Genomic DNA, 19,074 nt, shown 5'->3' with positions numbered 1-19,074 from the left:
CAGTATTAACGTTGGCGGATCCGTTCATACGTCTTTAGCGCACCGGCGTGTGCGTGTTGAGGCTCAGCATGAAAATATTCGCAGATATCAGAGCGCATATGGCTGGGTATGACTAGCAGCCACTTACGACCCACCACTTGATAGTTGTGACGGTATAACAGGCCATCTCGTATGGCGAAATGCGTTGCTTGGCGACGAAGAGCACGAGGGTAACCGGAAGTTGATGTGTCATAAAGCATATTCTAGAGCGAGACAATCCAAGGGTCTTTCCGCTTTTCGGATGGCATGTCTGTGACGCTGACGGAGTAGAGGGGAAGGTCAAGGGCTGATATTTCCGATTCATCAGATTTCACGGAGGATCGTGAAAGCGCATCTGCGTCAGAGTGCTTTCGCCCCGATCGGTAGACGACGCGTATGTCGAATTCCTGGAGGCGTAGTGCCCAACGTCCGAGGCGACCAGAAGGATCTTTCAGTGAAGCCAACCAACAGAGTGCGTGATGGTCTGTTACCACATCAAAAGTTTGGCCGTACAAATAGGGGCGAAACTTGTTTAACGCCCACACAATCGCCAGGCACTCTTTTTCAGTAACAAAATAGTTGGCTTCTGCCTTAGTGAGGGCGCGGCTGGCATAGGCGACCACATACTCCGTAAAACCTGGTTTGCGTTGCGCGAGTACTGCACCAAGGCCGACGCCACTTGCATCCGTGTGTACTTCGGTCGGCGCAGTAGGGTCGTAATGACGCAGTACGGGTGGTGAGGTAAGGAGTTGGCGCAGTGTTGTGAAGGATTCGTCACAGGCTTCTGTCCAATTCGAAAGATCTGCAGGGCCAGCAGGGAGTTTGGTGAGTGGAGCGATGATGGAGGCAAAGTTCCGGACAAAACGACGAAAATAGGAGCACAGGCTCACAAAGCTCCGTAGTTCTTTAACAGTAGTCGGCTTAGGAAATTCGGCAACAGCACGAAGCTTGTCAGGGTCGGGAAGAATGCCGGCTTTCGAGACATGACCAAGTATGGTGAGTTGTTTAGCCCCGAAGTGACACTTCTTCAGGTTAAGCTGAAGCCTGGCGTTTGTAAGGCACTGTAGAATCCTACGCAGACGAGTGAGATGGGAAGTGAAATTGGGTGAAAAGACCACAACGTCATCAAGATAGCACAAGCGGATGTTTCATTTGAGACCACGTGAAATGCTGTCCATCATTCGCTCGAATGTGGCGGGCGCATTGCAGAGTCCGAATGGCATTACGGTGAATTCATAGAGACCATCTGGTGTGACGAACGCCGTTTTTGGACGATCAGACTCAGCCATTGGGACCTGCCAATAGCTTGAGCGAAGGTCAAGCGAGGAAAAGAATTCTGCACCTTGGAGACAATCGAGAGCATCGTCTATGCGGGGAAGAGGGTAAACATCTTTCCTCGTAATGTTGTTTAGGCGCCTGTAGTCTACGCAGAACCGGATCGAACCATCCTTTTTTCTGACGAGTACAACTGGTGAAGACCAAGGACTACAAGAAGGCTTGATGACTCCACGCTGTAGCATGTCGTCTACTTGTTCTGCAATTACGCGACGCTCTGCCGGAGACACACGATAGGGGCGCTGGCGCAAAGGAGTACTCTTTCCTGTGTCAATTGTGTGCACAATTGCGTTCGTTCTTCCTAGAACCGCTTGGGGAAAGTCGAACGAATGCCTGAATTCGTGCAACAGGGTAAGAAGCTACTCTCGTTGAGCCGGGGCTAGATGGCAGTCAACAGAACGATGAAATGCATAGGAGGACACACTGTTCGAGGCAAAGTGAGGAACCAACGCGTTCAGTTCCATATTCGGCTTGGTGTCGAAGAAATCGGCAGGCACGATAGTACATTCATCGATAAGCTGAATGTGGCCGAGCGTCTCGTTGCGGCGCAAACTGAGGGGGCACGAGTTCGGATTGGAAATAAATATTCCGGTAGTGTCTTTACAAAGCGCAAGAACGGCGAATTGCAGCGATGTGTGATGGCGGCTACCAAAGATGTGAGATGGCGTGAATAGGACGGTAGCGTCAGAAAGTGAAATGCAGCAGGGAGGGACAAACTGGGCGCTGAAAGGAGGAAGGTCTATGTTCGTCGCGACGACAAGGTTAGCCACACTAGATACGGCCGCATCAACAGAAGGCGCATCACGAAACGGTAACAGCTCCACTTCGGCCCGAGCGCAGTCCACGACGGCGTGATGACGTGATAGGAAATCCCATCCTAGGATGACATCGTGGGAACATGAAGCCAACACGTGAAATTCAATGATGTACAACACGTCTCGAATAACCACTTTTGCCGTACAAGCCGCGACGGGTTCAATTTGTTGGGCACTCGCAGTGCTCAAAGAAACTACGGGAGAAAGCATCGTCACTTTACGAAGAGAGTGGCAGAGTCTTTGACTAATCACAGATATCGCGGCACCGGTATCAATGAGTGCAAGTGTTCGTACACCTTCGACGATTACATCAATAAGATTGGCGGGAGACAGGCGAGGACTTAAACAATTAGACGATGGCGCAGCTCGTGCCTCTGGAGCTGCGGCAGTTAGTTTTCCGTCTCTATGGAGGTGGGTCGTTGACGCATAGGCGACACGGAACGACGACTTGGTGAAGGGGAAGGTGAGCGGGAAGTAGAACGTCGAGAAGCGGAGGTTCGGGTGCCGGAAGCAGCTTGCGCATCGCGTTCGTGAACTTCAGGTGGCACATGAGGCGCGTGGCATGAAGGCCGAAACGAGTAGTCAGGGTATCTTGGTGTATTAGCTGCGAAGCGCCGACGACATAGACGCGCAACGTGACCTGGAATCCCGTAAAAGTAACATATCGGCCGGTTGTCAGCAGTGCGCCAAGGATTTCCAGCGTGCTGCTGTGTAGCTGGAAACGGCGCGGTAGAAGGTCGCACAGGTTGTGGCGTATACAATGGCAGACGAGGCGGAGGCATTGCCGCGACGGCCGCATAAGTCAGTGGCGTGGCAACAGGTGTTGATGGAGAGGCAGGCGTAGGTAATGGCAACGCCTCGGAGACCTGCTCCTGAATAGCCTGTCTGATTGTCGGCGTTAGACGGTTCGTTGGTGCTTCGGTGGTCGGCAGATACGAGAGACACGAAAGCTGTCGTGCGACCTCTACACGTACATATACTTTTATCTGCTCCAGCAGCGTGCTGTCACCACTGACGGCCAGGGACGCGAGAGAGTCGTCTGCTGTCGTTGACCTCTGAACTAATGCACGTTGCTTGCGAATCTCTTCCAAGTTCTGGCACAAGGTTACAAGTTCGGATACGGTACTTGGGTTCTTTGACAGCAACATTTGAAAGGCATCATCGTCTATTCCTTTCAAGATATGCCTGATCTTTTCTTGCTCGGTCATCTCAGGGTTAAAGCGCCGGCATAAATCGATAACATCTTCAATGTAGCTAGTGAAGTTTTCGCCCTGCCTTTGCGCTCGTCCGCGTAGGCACTGTTCAGCACGCAGCTTGCGCACTGCGGGGTGATCGAACACACCTGCAAGGGTGGTCTTGAACGCGGCCCAAGTGGTAAATTCCGTACGGTGGTTTGTGAACCACAGGCTGGCGACGTCTTTGAGATAAAATGGGACGTACTCCAATTTTGAGGGGTCGTCCCACTTGCTGGCGGCGCTCACCTTTTCAAACCGCTGCAACCAGTCTTCCACATCTTGGTCCTCGGTGCCGCTGAAGAAGGGGGGATCCCGTTGGCGCAGGGTGGTAGGTACGATGACCAGTTGAGATTGGGCCGTGCTCTGCAGGGGGGTGCCTTGCTCGGTCGTCTGATCAGGCATTGCTGATGCAGTGGGCACCTTCCGGCTTCGAAGTTCCAGGTTTGCGTACGCAGCACACTTCCACCACTTTGCAAGGGAGTTTAATAGCGACGCCAGGTAGTAGGCAGGCAGCCGGTACGGACAGAAATGCTCGAGCCGTCCAGCGTCTACAGCTCGTGCACACACTCGCACTTCGCACTCCGAGAGAGATGGTCCCACTAGTCAGTGCCTTGCGAATTCTCCACTACAATATATATATATATATATATATATATATATTTATATATATATATATATATATATATATATGGGAAAGAAGTGTATACCTAAGGGCTCGTTTTTCCGTGTTTTGACACATTAATGAGATCTAACAGAAAATAATGCCAAGGAATGTATAGGAGAAGCTATTAGAACAAATATAATGTAAATAAGAAGAAAGAAAAGTGGGTGAAAAAATAACCAGCCGTGAGTAGGAATCGAACCTACGACCTTCGAATAACGCGTTATTAGAGCATTGAACGCGTTATTCGAAGGTCATAGGTTCGATTCCTGCTCACGGCTGGTTATTTTTCACCCACTTTTCTTTCTTCTTATTTACATTATACTTGTTCTAATAACTTCCCCTATACATTCCTTGGCATTATTGTCTGTTAGATCTCATTAATATTGTAAGACAGTAGCAGCGTTGGAGTCTCGACGGCGTTTATTAGGCCGAATCGCCTGATCAACCCTTCGAACGAAGACGATGTTTTCATGATGATGATTATATACAGATGAAGAAGATAAAGGTCAAACGTTGTCAATATTGTGCTTACACAAATTTCCCCCTCGCGCTTCCGCGCGAGGGGGAAATTTCTCCCTCGCTGTTTCCCCCTCGCTGTTTTCTCCTCGCTGTTTCCCCCTCGCTGTTTTCCCCCTCGCTGTTTATGACGGTGGTCTACGGCGCACGAATGCTTTTAAGCGCGACACGTGAACAACCACCGTACCACAAAAACGGCCGTCGGGAGGCATGACAACAGGGGTTACTCGATAGTTAACAGGAGACGTCTGCTCGACTATAGCGTAGGGGCCGATTAAACGTGAGTGAAACTTATCACACAGGCCGGAAACCCGCGTTGGGGTCCACAACAGTACTTTGTCTCCAGTAATGAAGTGAACTACGCGGTGGACGCCATCGTAGTGAGTCTTCCGCTCTTGTTGGCTTGCCTGTGTATTGAGGGGGGCGCGTCGGCGACAATCAGCCAGGCGAGAGATTAAGTGCTCCCTCGATGACGATGATGAGTTCACAGGGACGTCAAAAAAGGAGATGTCGAGCGTAGATGTTGGTTGACGGCCATAGACCAGAAAGAATGGGGAATAGCCCGTGGTGCGCTGCGTAGCGGTATTGTACGCAAAAGTGACGAATGGCAGGATGGTATCCCAGTTGGTGTGGTCGGCGTTGATATACATAGATATCATGTCGGTCAAAGTTCGATGGAAGCGCTCTGTGAGGCCGTTAGTATGGGGATGGTACATGGATGTCGTCTTATGCATCGTATTACATGCGCGGAGGACTTGTTCGTGTAGTTTCAAGAGAAACGCCTTGCCGCGATCGGTCAATAAGATGCGTGGTGCACCATGCCTTAGAAAAATTGCCTCCAGAAAAAAATGTGGCAATGTCCTCTGCTGAGCCTGAAGGAAGAGCAGCTGTTTCGGCGTACCTTGTTAAGTGGTCAACGGCTGTAACAATCCAGCGCTTGCCGCTAGCTGATGTTGGTAGCGGTCCGTAGAGGTCAATGCCAATGACATCGAATGAAGCGACAGGACACGGCGGAGGTTGTAGAAGACCAGACGGAGAGGAAGTGGGTCGCTTGCGGCGTTGGCATAGCGAGCATGACGCAACATATCGCGCTACGCAGTTGGAAAGGCCAGGCCAGGCAAAACGACTGCGGATGCGTTCGTAGGTTTTTTGAAAACCGAGATGACCAGCCTTGGGGTCATCGTGAAATGCCTCCAAAATCTGCGCCCTTAAGGAACGAGGAGCAACAGGAACCCAGCGCTGACCTTCGGGGTGGAAGACAAAGCGGTAAAGGATTGAGTTTTCAGTCTTGAAGTTCTGTAGCTGTCGATGGGCGCGAGCGTTGAGAGGACGAGAGGAGCCTTGAAGGCGCTGCCTTATAGAGCGACAGTAAGTGTCACTGCGTTGGTGGGATGCAAACGTGTCGTTGTTGAAGGCAGAAAGAAAGTCGACAGCGGCGAGTGAATGAACTGACGGAGACACTTTGATGGGTTAACTCACAGTTGGCGACAGGCCAGGAGTGCCTGATGAGGATTGTAAAGGACAGCGGCTAAGGGCATCGGCATCGTTGTGTTTCTTGCCGGATTTGTAGATAACGTCAAACTCGTATTCTAGGAGACGAAATATCCAGCGACCAAGACCTCCAGACAAATTCTGCAACTTCGACAGCCAGCACAAAGCGTGGTGGTCAGTGACGACGGTAAAGTGGCAGCCGTGAAGATATGGTCGAAACTTCTGGATAGCCCAGACAACGGCGAGACACTCCTGCTCGGGGATGGTGTAGTTTTTCTCTGCTGCTGTGAGGGTGCGACTTGCGTATGCGATCACACGTTCGTCATAACGCTCTGTTCGTTGCAGAAGTACAGCGCCGAGTCTGTGTCCGCTGGCATCAGTATGGAGGAGAGTGGGTGCGGCGTTATCGAAATGACAAAGCACTGGCTCAGACGTGAGGGCACGTTTCAAGGTGTCAAAAGCCATTTGGCATTCGTCCGACCATACGTATGACGCTCCCGAAGAAAGGAGTTGGTGAGGTGGCGCAGCAATGGTGGCGAAGTCTCGTTTAAAGTGCCGGAAGTACGACGCAAGGCCAAAAAAGCTTCAGAGCTCTTTGACGCATTGAGGCACCGGGAAGTGAAGAACGGCGGTATTCTTGTCGGGATCAGGCCGGATTCCATGTTTGCTGACGAGATGTCCGAGTACTTTAATACTTTTGCTAGCAAAGTGGCACTTCTTGGTGTTGAGCTGAAGGCCAGCAGCTGCGAGACACGTCAGAACTTCATCCAGGCGCTGCAAGGGCTGTTCGAATGTTGAAGAAAATATGACGATGTCGTCAAGGTAACATAATCATGTTTTCCACTTAAGGCCCCGCAATACAATGTCTATCAGTCGCTCAAACGTTGCTGGCTCATTGCAGAGGCCGAAAGGCACGACGTTAAATTCGCAAAGCCCATCGGGTGTGGAAAAGGCAGTTTTTTCCTTGTCATCCTCGTGCATTGGAATTTGCCAATAACCGGAGCGCAAATCAAGGCTCGAAAAATATTCCGCTTCTTGTAAGGAATCTAAGGAATCGTCAATGCGAGGCAAGGGATATACGTCTTTTCTGGTTACTTTGTTTAATACGCGGTAGTCAACGCAGAATCGCACCGAACCGTCTTTTTTTTCTTATGAAAACGACAGGTGACGACCAAGAGCTCGAGGAGGGGCGGATGATGTTTTGCTTGAGCATATCAGCAACGTGCTTGTCGATGATCTTGCGTTCGCTGGAAGAAACACGGTATGGTCGACGACGGACAATAGAAGTTCCGTAAGTGTGTATGTGATGAGCCACCGCAGAAGTCTGGCTTAGAGCAGTGCAATGTACGTCGAAAGAAAATTTATGCTTGGACAACAACGCCAGTAGTTCGTGTGCTTGCGGGGGAGTGAGATCCGTGCTGATGATATTGACGAGAGCCGTAGTGGGTGGAGCATCTGTTGGTATTGAACGTGATTCCACAAGACTGGTATCCGGAGCCACTACAGAAATAGGTTATGTGTCCACGCTGGAAACTACAATAGTGCCCTTGGTCAGCAGAATCGGCTCATTGGTGATATTCAGTACTGCGAGGAATGCGGTGCCATTGGAGAAGCGGACAAGACTCGATGAAAGTGCAATCCCTCTGGATAGACGACGGGCTGATGGACTGACTAGGACGTCACCGTGGTCAATGGAGTCAGACATAACCGTGATAACGTGCTCGTGGTTAGGTGGCACAAGGAAGTCATTGGCTGTTTGTAGCCGGTCACGTGATAATTTCGGGGAAATATCATCCGTCTCTCGCATATGTATGAGTCGTTGTCGACAAGAGATGGAAGCAGCAGCATCAGAAAGAAAGTTCCATCCTAAAATAGGCCTAAAAGCACAAGAATTCAGCACGGCAAACTGAATATGATGCCGGATCCCATCAATGAAAACTCTAACGGTGCACTGTGCTGATGGCCGTATCTGCGAGTCATTTGCGCTACGTGAGAGAGTGCCAGTATAAGGTGTGGTAACCTTACGTAAATGAGTACACAAATCCGCATGAATAACAGAAATAGCAGCCCCCGTGTTCACCAATGCCTGAACTGGTAACCCTTCCGCATACACTAATAACAAGTTGGCTGGGCCCTCTGGAGGTCTTGGTGTTTGTTCGAGCAATGCAGCTTTCCCTCCAAAAACTGCACCAGCTAGTTTTCCGAGTGGTAGTCAGAAGTAGGTACAGCCGGTCTCAGAGGAGATGTTGAGCGTCGTAGAGGCGAAGGGGACCGGCGGCGTCCGGGATAGCAGGGGCAAGGTGCGGCGAGTGGAGAAGTTGGAGAGAAGGAACGTGTCGTAGGGCGTCGCTGGTACTGGTTCGGGGATGGCTCCGAATCCCTTTCGTAAACATCGTAGCCACAGCGTTCGTCCTGTTGGCGCTTGCGGCAAAATCATGAAATATGGCCCCGAATGCCACAATAGTAACATATTGGGCGAGGCGAGCGCCAGGGGGCGTAGTGTGCTGGAGCTGTCACAGGGGCTGATACGGGCGCTAGGACAGGTGAGTGTGGTGCAAATGCTGCTACGTTGTACTGCGCAGGAACAGGATGCGCGTGCTGAACCAAGGCAGGTGGCATGGCAGCGACTTGCGCATACGTCATGGGTGGTGTTGGTGGCGCCATAGTGTTCGATGGGAGAGCGCCAGCCATGGATGAGAGCTCCTGTTTGATGATGTCGCGCAGACCAGCAGATTGAGATTGAGGACGAGGGGCGGTTGCACATGACAACCCTTGCGCTTGAAGTTCCTCGCGAATCAGAGTGCGAACAAGCGCGCGCCAATTCGCATCCGAGGAAGGCCGGCTGTCACTGGCGTCTGGGTAGTCTGGGTGAAATCGAATTGCTTGGAGTTCATCAAGATGCTGACATGTCATGATGACGTCTTCAACGGTGGTGGGTTTTTTAACAGCCAGAGTGTTAAACGCGACATGGCCTATCCTTTTGATGATGTGGCGAACAGGATCAGCTTCTGTCATCGCCGAGTTCACGCGGTGGCAAAGGGCAAGGTTGTCTTCAATGTACAAAGTGTACGTCTCCCCGGGAAGTAGGGCACGCCAATCGAGCTTTCGTTTCGACACTTCGGAATGGATGTTCGGTTTTCCAAAAATCCTACGGACTTGTTGAGCAAAAGTAGGCCAATCCGGGAAGCTGCTCTCGTGGTTAAAAAACCACGTTTTCGCGACATCGGACAGATAGAAGGTGACGTGACGAAGTTATTGAGGCTCATCCCATTAGTTATAAATACTGGTCATGTCGTATTCTTTTAGCCATACCTCGACGTCGTCACGTGGAAGACCACAGAAGATGGGTGGGTCGTGCTGCCGGGCGTTGACGATCCACGCAGGAATGGTTTGTTGGACAGGGATGCTGGATGTTGCGTGCAGCGGTTCTTGAGCCAGGACCATGGGATGCTGAGCCATGGGATGCTGACATAATCACAGCTGAGCTTGCCGCTCTGGGGTTGTAGAGCGTAGCCTGATGCTTTAGTAGGCCACCAACGCCGTTAGAGGAGGTCTTGCCATGTCCGGTGGCCGAAAAAATCCACTTTGTTGATATATGATCTTTCTGACAAAACTCCAACAACTAGTACTTGTTTTTGAAGTGACAGCATGCACCATCAGAAACATAAGTAACATGCGTGTCAGGCTTAAGTTGTTACTTCATATAGTTGTGAATTATTTGTAGAGCAAAACAGGCATGTGCAGCATTATTGCATGTGTCATCACTGATGACGGCAAAACTTTGAATTGATTGCTTCTTTGTGACGACACACGTGAATATAGACACCTGTCTTTTGCGCCAGTGATACGACTGTACCTCATTCGGTAAAATGTCTGTCCAATTTTCGGCGAAATCAAAGTGAAAAACGCAAGATTCTTTTTCTTGGTTCTCTTTCGCCTGGCGTATTGCTGATTCTTGAATGTATCTTATGTAATCATGGGTAATTCACTTGACGAACCATAGATTTAGCTCTAGCAGAAAAGCACTTGCCTGGGCTGTTTGTTTTTTTACTAGATCGCCTGCGTGTCAGGCTTAAGTTGTTCCTTCATATAGTTGTGAATTATTTGTAGAGCAACACAGGCATGTGCAGCATCATGGCATGTGTCATCACTGATGACGGCAAAACTTTGAATTGATTGCTTCCTTGTGACGACACGCGTGAATATAGACACCTGTCTTTTGTGCCAGTGATACGACTGTACCTCATTCGGTAAAATGGCTGTCCAATTTTCGGCGAAATCAAAGTGAAAAACGCAAAATTTTATTTCTTGGTTCTCTTTCGCCTGGCGTATTACTGATTCTGGAATGTATCTTATGTAATCATGGGTAATCCACTTCACGAACCATAGATTTAGCTCTCGCAGAAAAGCACTTGCCTGGGCTGTTTATTTTTTTACTAGATCGCCATTTTCCCATACTGCATAGGCTACCTCAATATCTTCAGGGATTCATAAACATGTGGCTGTCAGAGCGTCCTCTTTAGCACAATAGTCACAATGGCCTAAAAAACAATCACTTGTAGGGGAGCTGCAAAGACATAGTTGTTTCAAGAAGTCCACCGTGTAGGCACTATCGGTGACGTCTTGTAGGGCAGAAACACACTCCGTGGCATTAACACAGTGTATACAAAGGCACACTTCTTGGTGTGGGGCAAGAAGAACCTATTTCGGCCTCAGTTAATAAAACTTTAAAAGCCCAATAGACGTGTTGGGATTAGCTTCACAAAAAAGACAGTACGCCTCTCGCACCGAACGGGTCATAATCCTTTTTGAAACAAGCTCCTTTTTTGCGTCAATGATAACAGATACTACATCTTTTTTGTTGGGACTCTGCCGAGAGCAGCTATACTCATCTTCGAAGTAGTGAGCCATAGCTGCCTGGACGTCCATTGGGTTTAGCCGTGTCCTCCTTACCGCATTTGGTGCTAACTATATCCCGTGTTTTGCGCGCCAGCGTCGGGATCTGTATATCATGTAAGCTTACAAGTTTGGTATAAGCGCTTGGAGTTTTCGGCGCTCTATATCGCTCGGCAACAGTGTCAACAAACGCATGCACTCTTGATACGAAGAACACGCTTCATAGGCTTGCTTGAAGTTGTTGAACCACTGGGCACACACACTGCATTTTAGATCTGATGGTTGAAAGTGGTGGTTACACACGTTACGCTGGCATTTCACGGTTACTGTAGAATTGCTGTCAAGTTTTCTTGGCTCTGCATAAACTTTGCTATTTTGCGCATGCAGCTTCTCCAGTCGCATATGTGACAATGCTTCAAGCGTGTTTACGCACCGCTCTTGGCTTCTGCCTTTTTCTTCTTCCGGCAAAAACTCATCAGCTGTTTCAGCTGAGAAGCCATTAGACGGAGACAGCATATCTCGGAAGCGTCTGAAGCAGTTCTGGCAGGCGTGGTCGTTGTTATGTGCGTGGCGGGCAGCTTTCGGCAAAAGCTTCTGGAGGGCAAACAGGCCGATGTCTTCGACCTTGCGGAAGTTTCTTTGATAAGGTATTTTCTTTTTATGCAACAAGAGGTAATCTGAACAAAAAACTCTATCCCGGCTGAAGAAGTCAGCGATCGCCACGTTCCTTAAGGCTCAAATTACTGGCAATGCAACTATGCGTGAAACCAGCAGAAGGAAAGTGATCTATATGTCGTCTGTTCCTATGTCTCTCACCTTTAATGAGATCAGACGTAAAACAGCGTGCGCAAGTATCCACAGTGCGAATGCAAATGAAGTACAGTAAGTTAAAATGAATTTCACAATGTTTTTTTTTCGCTATTATTACGGGAGGCGTAATCTTTGTTCCTACTTTGAACCATAAAATCTAAACCATTGCCTCCGAGAGGCGGCGCAAAGCAATTGATCTGTAGAGCAGACGACGGATGACAACTTGCCCGTAAGCGTCTTCTTCAGTCTAATGCGGCAGTCTTCGTGCCCCAAATGATAAAAATTTGTTATGAATCGTTTATGAACTCATTCAACATTCAATTCTCTTACCCAATGTGTTGCAAACACATGGCCGTCACAGCAGCTCCATTTGTGTGTCAGTAATGGAGAGGCACCACATATTAGAAGTCTCAGTGCTCTGCCAATAAGAGTGAATTCAAATACTGTAGAATATTGTGTTCAAAATATAGTTACTCCTATCTGCTAAGCACCCTTTCTTCACCAAATGCGGTCACGTTTACTCGCGTTTGAAGCTCATTGCCGCTTTTCCGTTCCGATTTCTAGATTTCTCAACTTATCAGCGCATTTTCGAAAAGCTCTGATTTGTACCACGAATATTGTCGCTAAAAACAAAATAATGCAACATCTTTTTCTATGTTACTGTATGATGGCCTTCGGTTGTCTATTTACGAGATTTTAAGAAAAATCGAAGATGGGATTTTTTTATTATTCAAATTTCAGTGGAGTACTTTTTGCCAGTATGAGAACTTTGAACAAATATATAAAAATTTACATTTGCCCTACGGCAGCAATAAATTATGTACTTAATGAACACTTTATATTATTAAAACTTGTCAAGTTTGAAAACGCTGCTTGCATTACTTTCGGAGAAAAAAAATAGGTAATACGTAATCTATTTTAAATTGTCGCAAAATTAGACATTTTTTAAAGCTCTTTTCTTAAGGTCTACAAACTTGAAACCATATGAATTCATTCTTCATTAGACACGCATTTTATATGAAAAATATCTTCCTTGAAACATAAATATTTGTCTTTTTATAGCATCTGCAATTTTCGAAAATGACAGGTGACGAAATTGGTGCCTCCGTGTTAGTGAAGTTTGATATTTTTTTTTTCTCGTAAGTTATGCCGTTAATCATAAAACGAAGTTGACTTTCGGGCTACCTGGTGAGAGGTGCACGAAATATAAAATACTCAATGAAATCTAAAGTATCAACTTTTGGACCCGTGTCGATCTCTCGTGGAATCACCCATATAATTATAAAAAAACAGCATGCATTCCCAGCGTGATACCAGTACATTTTTTCGCACTGGTACACTGTGGAGACACTGATGCACACTAGTATTTACTGGAACTTCGCTGGGCGTACTCGGAAATACCTGTGTCGCACTGGAAGGGGCCTTGTGATGCCGCTGTGATGCTGGTTCACACTGGGGAGCACTAGAACCACTGAAATTTTCACTGGCAAGTGCTGGTGAATACTGGAGCACGCACTGTTTCTAACAGCGAAGCGTGCACATTTATTTAGTGTGTCCCATGATATGTTTCAGCGTCGTTGAATATAAAAATATTGATCCGACGGCCTTGATAGATGCTACCCTAACAGATTCCGAGCATACGCATTTTTTGCGGTCCACGCATGTATCGCCGCAAATAATGCACGTTTTTCGTATTCCCCCGCGTATACCGCGGAGATATTCTCATCAGTCGTGCATTACTGTAACGATTCCTTATTGATGCTTTTGTAAGCCTGGAGTTAGGTGCGTTTCCTAACAAAAACAGAAAATTGTTTGTGCCACCAAGCTGATGAAACGTAAATTAGCTCTCTCGATAACTTCGCAACGTTACAAGTGGAGGCGAGAGAAGCAACTGTCGTTCGATTCCACCACACCATAAATGAATGTCTGGCCATGCTTATCCTTCTACTTACTTGAGGTAACAGTTATAAATGTTCCGAAGCTGAAATGCAGCAACTTAATCTATCCGAAATCACCACGTAGAGAGTGGTCTTACCCAGTGCTTGGCCCAGCGAGCATTAGGCCTATCGTGCCAGCCGCGTTGGTGTGTATGTTACCGGTGCTTCTTGCGTTTTGTACGCACAATTTTAAAGTGTGAGAAAAATTGTAAAGTATATTTTATACACCCATTAACCTAAATCAACTATTTTGTCTTGCGTCAATATCCGCACAAGGAGCGAGCGCTGACGATCAATCAGTCGCCCTTTCAGCTACGCAGGCTGTCACCGAAAGCTGCCAGTCGCACTTAGCAGGTACGTCTCAGAACAATATGTAACAACACGCAATTTTCAGTTGGTAATTTGGTAAGCCTTCGTGAACTGACTTCCTGGCATACGTTTTCAGCGGATTGCATTAGTATTTCTTTCGGTTTTTTTTTTTAGTTGTTGGTATTCATATAACAGCGAATTCGTACACTGGCACGCCCGCTCTATACTGCCAGCGGAGGCCAGAAAAACAGCTGTCGCTCAATATCGCCACTCCAGAAATGCATGTCTGGCAAAGACTCACCTTCTACTTACTTCAGGTACAGTTTGGTAATATCTAGAAATGTTGCGAAACTCAAATGCAGAAACTTCAAGCCTCGCAACTCAGGTGCGTCGAGAGCGGCCTTACCCAGTGCCCCGTCCAATTAAGACAGCACAAGGCCTATCGTGCCGGCCATGTCGGTGTGCATGCTACTGGCACTTTTTGCTTTATGTATAGCACAATTCTACAGTGTAAGATTGACTGTAAAGTGCAGTTTAGACATTCTTGAGTCCAAATCAACTATTTTGTCTCGTGTGCGGTGCTTTCACAAGGAGCGCCGACGATCCATGTGTCATGCTGTCACAAAACGAGCGCTCAAAAAAGGGCGCGCCGCCGAATTCTCGCGACGAAACGCCGGAGTGACGCCGCGAGGTCAATGATAAAAAAAGAACAAAGAAAACAAGCATCCAAAGACTCCCCGGGCACGCGTCCTTCTCCCCTCGGAAGCGTGGGTTCGCCGACAAACCTCCTCTCATCGGCGCCCGAGCAAGCCCTCGAATGTTCTAGATGGAAAAGGGCGTGGGGATGCCGGGTTGCGTCATCCGTAGGGGACGGCCTTCGAACCGCTTTGCCCTCTCCCCACCCTTCGCTGCGTATAGTGCCGACGAAATAATGAGAACTTTCTGGAATCTCGCGCGGAAGGTATTTAATCGAGCAGCCGAGGTGAGAGATCAGGAGAAGACGGAAGTTAGCGCCAGAGCGCGTAGAGGATTCCGCCGTGTAGTCGGCGAAGGTTTTGTCCGTAGTGACAAGGCAGGAGAAGATGAGGATGTCCACCTGAGGTGTAACAACTCGAGCTACAGGCAAGAGTGTGTGTTTACCGCTATCCAGCGAAGACACGTGGCAACAGCTGCATGTGTGAAGCTGACGTGTTTCCGGCGAAGACGTTTGAAGCTTGTAGAGTGGCCAAGTGAAGACGTGAGGGTTCCTGCAAGAGAAACTTCGGGGGCAGCAGAACGACAGAGGTTTCGTGGAAGAGAAACTTCGGGGGCAGCGGAACGACAGAGGTTTCCTGGAAGAGAAACTTCGGGGCAGCGGAACGACGGAGGTTTCCTGGAAGAGAAACTTCGGGGCAGCGGAACGACAGAGGTTTCCTGGAAGAGAAACTTCGGGGGCAGCGGAACAACAACAACGCTGGACTTTAAGTGAGTGATTCTCGGAAGAGTATCATCCAGACTTTTGTTCCAAGAACTTTGGACTGAATAGGTTTTCTATCGCTTTAGTCTTTAAGTGTCTTGGTTGTTCAATGCATGCGACTGCATTGTAGTGTGTATCGTTGTCTGTGTCCGTTGTTTCGAGTGTGGCTGATTGTACTGTGTAGTACGTTGTTTGATTGGTGACATATTGTACTCAACTACGGTGGAGTGTGCATACTTGCGTGTTGTTTTTGATCTGCCATTATTGAAAATATAAATTTGTTTTGTTTATCAACTCTCGGCTCTGACTTGTTCTTTGGGCCACAGCCGGCGTCCGCTGGCGTGCCAGAAAGGACCACTTCTAAATTGTCCACGCTTTCATGGTGCGGTTCGGGGGGCCGATACTTCGGCCCTTGGAATTAGCCCGGCGATCGCCTCCCGAATTAACGGGACTGTGTGACACATGCTTTGAGCAACGCAGGCTGTCACCGAAAGCTTCCTTCCGAGCGCAGTAGCCGGTACTCCTCTGACTCGTATGTAAGAACACGCAATTGTGAGTTCGTAAATTGGCACGCCTCAGTGGACTAACACACCGGAATATTTTTTCTGTGGATCGCATTAGTATTTGCTTCGGCGATTTCTGAGCAGCAGGTATAAATATAACTGCAAATCTGTACACTGGCACGATAGTTGTATACTGCGATCTCGTCGCTTAAGCGAGAAAAATACACAATATTCAATCGTGTGCGCGCAAATGTACCGAATAAGTTATAAATTATCTGTACATGTTGACCAGTAGCAAGTGCAAGAAGTGAGTTTAAATAAATGAAATAAAAAATAAAATATCGGCAGCAACAGCCGACATTTTGTGGCTTCAGTCATGATATATATATATATATATATATATATATATATATATATATATATATATAGAGAGAGAGAGAGAGAGAGAGAGAGAGAGAGAGAGAGATTCGTACACTACCCGATTATGATATAATGTTTGCGTCTTCTTCAAAGGGAGTCGATAGAAATCTTTTTCATTCTAATTACTAGTTCCAATAATCGTTTTCTAATGTCACCTAAACACTCTCGTTCCAAAAATAAATATCAATTGCAAGATATAAAACTGATTTCGCCTGTGATTTAAACCTTCTTTTTCATTAAAACTTTGCCTCCCCTAGTCTCACTTGAATCACACCTCCCCAAACTACCCTTGTTGATGTTGCCGGCTAACAACTCATAAAGAGCTTTTTGTCCGAAAAATACGTGACCTATTCAGGAATGAGAGCGCCGCTCTCCATTGGTGCGATGCAAATAAAAATATACTGCACAAGAAAAAGAAAGCACTAAGCATCATGGCAATGCTTTACTTTCAGTATGTGATGAGAAATGCGAGCGTGTGTCGTGTGTGCTTTGACAAAGCCGACATGGACAGAGCGGACGGAAAGGTGCAGTCACAAGACTTGCTTGAAGAAGAAGGCCTCGATGGGCAACAGGCGAGGAAGGAGAGAGGCGCTCGCGTGGAGTTGGCTGTCACGCACATAACCAGGTGGTGTCAGAGTCAGAGGAGGAAGAAACAATGCGGTTTGCCACCATCCCGGTTGTGGGTTGTTCCGAATGTCTGGCACAGGTCAAGGGTCAGAGTGGTCTGCTTCGCTTGGCCATAGACTTCGGCGACGGGTCCGTGAAGCCAGCGGGAAGCTACCACAGCCACCAGTAACCCTGCCGAATCTCGGCCCGAGTGTTTCGCTGTGTGCCTCTGGTTCGCGTCCGAGCACAAGACTGCGCGACTTCTCTCCCAGCTTCTTGTCACCTGCTCACTCCATCGGCACACATACCTGAGCATCGCCCTGCTCTTCGCTGAATTCCTCCAACAAAGGCATCACCGTGCTCACCTCTATTCCTCTAGACGTCTCTCACATCAGTAGTAGTCTCACCGGGTGGAACTCTTTCGATTACGTTTCGACTAAAGTTATGTATCTCCTTTGAGCGGCTTCTGCAAGTTGTAACATGTTCTGTTTCTATCATTGCCTGTTGTATGTATTATGTTCGTGTGTTCTTCGATAAGGAGGAGAACAAAACAGAGAACAGCCACGCCATTTTTTTAGAAACGTTGCCTTCGCTGACGCAGCATACTCTTTTTATCTGCTCACTCATAATAATTTCATCGCATAGTAGCAAAACGAGTCCTAACATTAGGTGTTGGTACCCCACTCGGTGTAGTTATTTGCCCGACCACACTAAAGAGTTCGTTTCGCAGAAATTGTGGTGTCCGTCTCGTCGCTGTTGGTTCTGAACGATGAATGAACGTTTTCCATGAGCAAATATTTCTGGCAGATGCAAACATAAATTTTCATTCCGGTAGAATCAAACCCACAACTTTTCTGGTGGCCTACCCCCAAGCAACGCAACGCAGGTGGTTAACCGGCTTTATAAAAACCCTACGAGGATGTGATTCAGTGCAAGTAGTCTCCTTAATGCACGTAATATGACTGTATGACAAGCGTAATATCACACCACGCGTCAATGATTATGAATTGCGCGACCAGTGTTTAATATGAAAGACCGCAAAATTCAAAGGTGTGCAGGCATACTAATCACCATTTGCTGCAATGTGTGCCACTGCGCAATCAGACGTGGTGCCTTACAGACGAAAAGTTGGTAATTGGAGTGTTAGGTTATGGCTATCGCGTTGTTGGTACATTGAAATTGCACGAGCTGTAGGCATTCCAGGAGACTTTAAAACGCCCCATGTTACGAGCTCAGACGTTCTTTTCCTTGCGGAACGATTGAGATGTCCAAGGCGGAGCGAAGCAAGGCTACCCATTTTGATACTCAACATGTACGAGTCCCAATTATGATGTTACTCTTTAAGGCGCAGCTAAAGAGTGCTGCTGCCTTTCAATCGAGAGTTCGTATTGCTCTTCATCCTAGAAGCATTGCAATAACTAGCCCTACAATTCGCGCATGTACAGTATATACACAACAATACCTTCCTCAAGGTTTCGCAACTTGTTCTACTTTCATTTCAGGATGTTAGTTTTGTCAGTATTGAACGCATCGTCCTTCTTTCTTGAGCCACCTAAACAGAGAACGTGCCGTACTTACCGGCGAGTTGCACCATACATGTATGGATCTCGATATCATCAGCGAGAACAGTGGGGCAAAGCAGCCAGAGGCTGCAAATCATCGTCCACATTGAAGGCATCATTTCAGTTCATGCTGCCTCGGCAAACGTGCGACGTAGCAGATCTAAAGACGCTTTTGCAAAAGATTACGCAGCGTGTGAGAACCCTTGGTAATGACGACTCAGCTTGTTACTTAATCCTGTATTTTAAGCTTGCGACTCCAATGGAAAGACGTCTGGTTCCACCCGGATACATTGATGGATCGAGCCAGCTTCAGTCTTAGTAGTCACAGTTGTTGCTAATGTGTGTAAAAAGAAACACCTGCTACATTTATTGCCTCTAAAAGAAACCGGTATTCATTTCCCCGTTTCAATTGTGTAGCTTGTTGCTTTGAATTCTAAATGTGCATGCATCTTTAAATGCGAAGCGTTTTTATATTTCATTTTTAAAGAATTTATTTGTAAT

The 19,074-nt window shown here is 47.7% G+C and overlaps 1 protein-coding gene across 2 annotated transcripts in view; it reads right to left on the bottom strand.

Annotated features, from left to right (window-relative positions):
• The window catches only part of LOC142814039 (uncharacterized), a 105,421-nt gene extending 86,649 nt beyond the window's left edge, over positions 1–18,772 (bottom strand). For both annotated transcript variants that reach the window (XM_075891981.1, XM_075891982.1), the window contains exon 1: positions 18,590–18,772. In XM_075891981.1, coding sequence (XP_075748096.1) covers positions 18,590–18,692 — 103 coding nt within the window. In that variant the 5' untranslated portion in view covers positions 18,693–18,772. The remainder of the gene's footprint in view (positions 1–18,589) is intronic.
• Between the last annotated feature and the right edge of the window lie 302 nt (positions 18,773–19,074).

This window comes from Rhipicephalus microplus, chromosome 4 (assembly GCF_043290135.1).
Source record: "Rhipicephalus microplus isolate Deutch F79 chromosome 4, USDA_Rmic, whole genome shotgun sequence".
Lineage (NCBI taxonomy): Eukaryota > Metazoa > Arthropoda > Arachnida > Ixodida > Ixodidae > Rhipicephalus > Rhipicephalus microplus.
The sequence above is the reverse complement of the archived record's forward strand: the minus strand, read 5'-3'. Positions and strand labels throughout refer to the sequence as shown.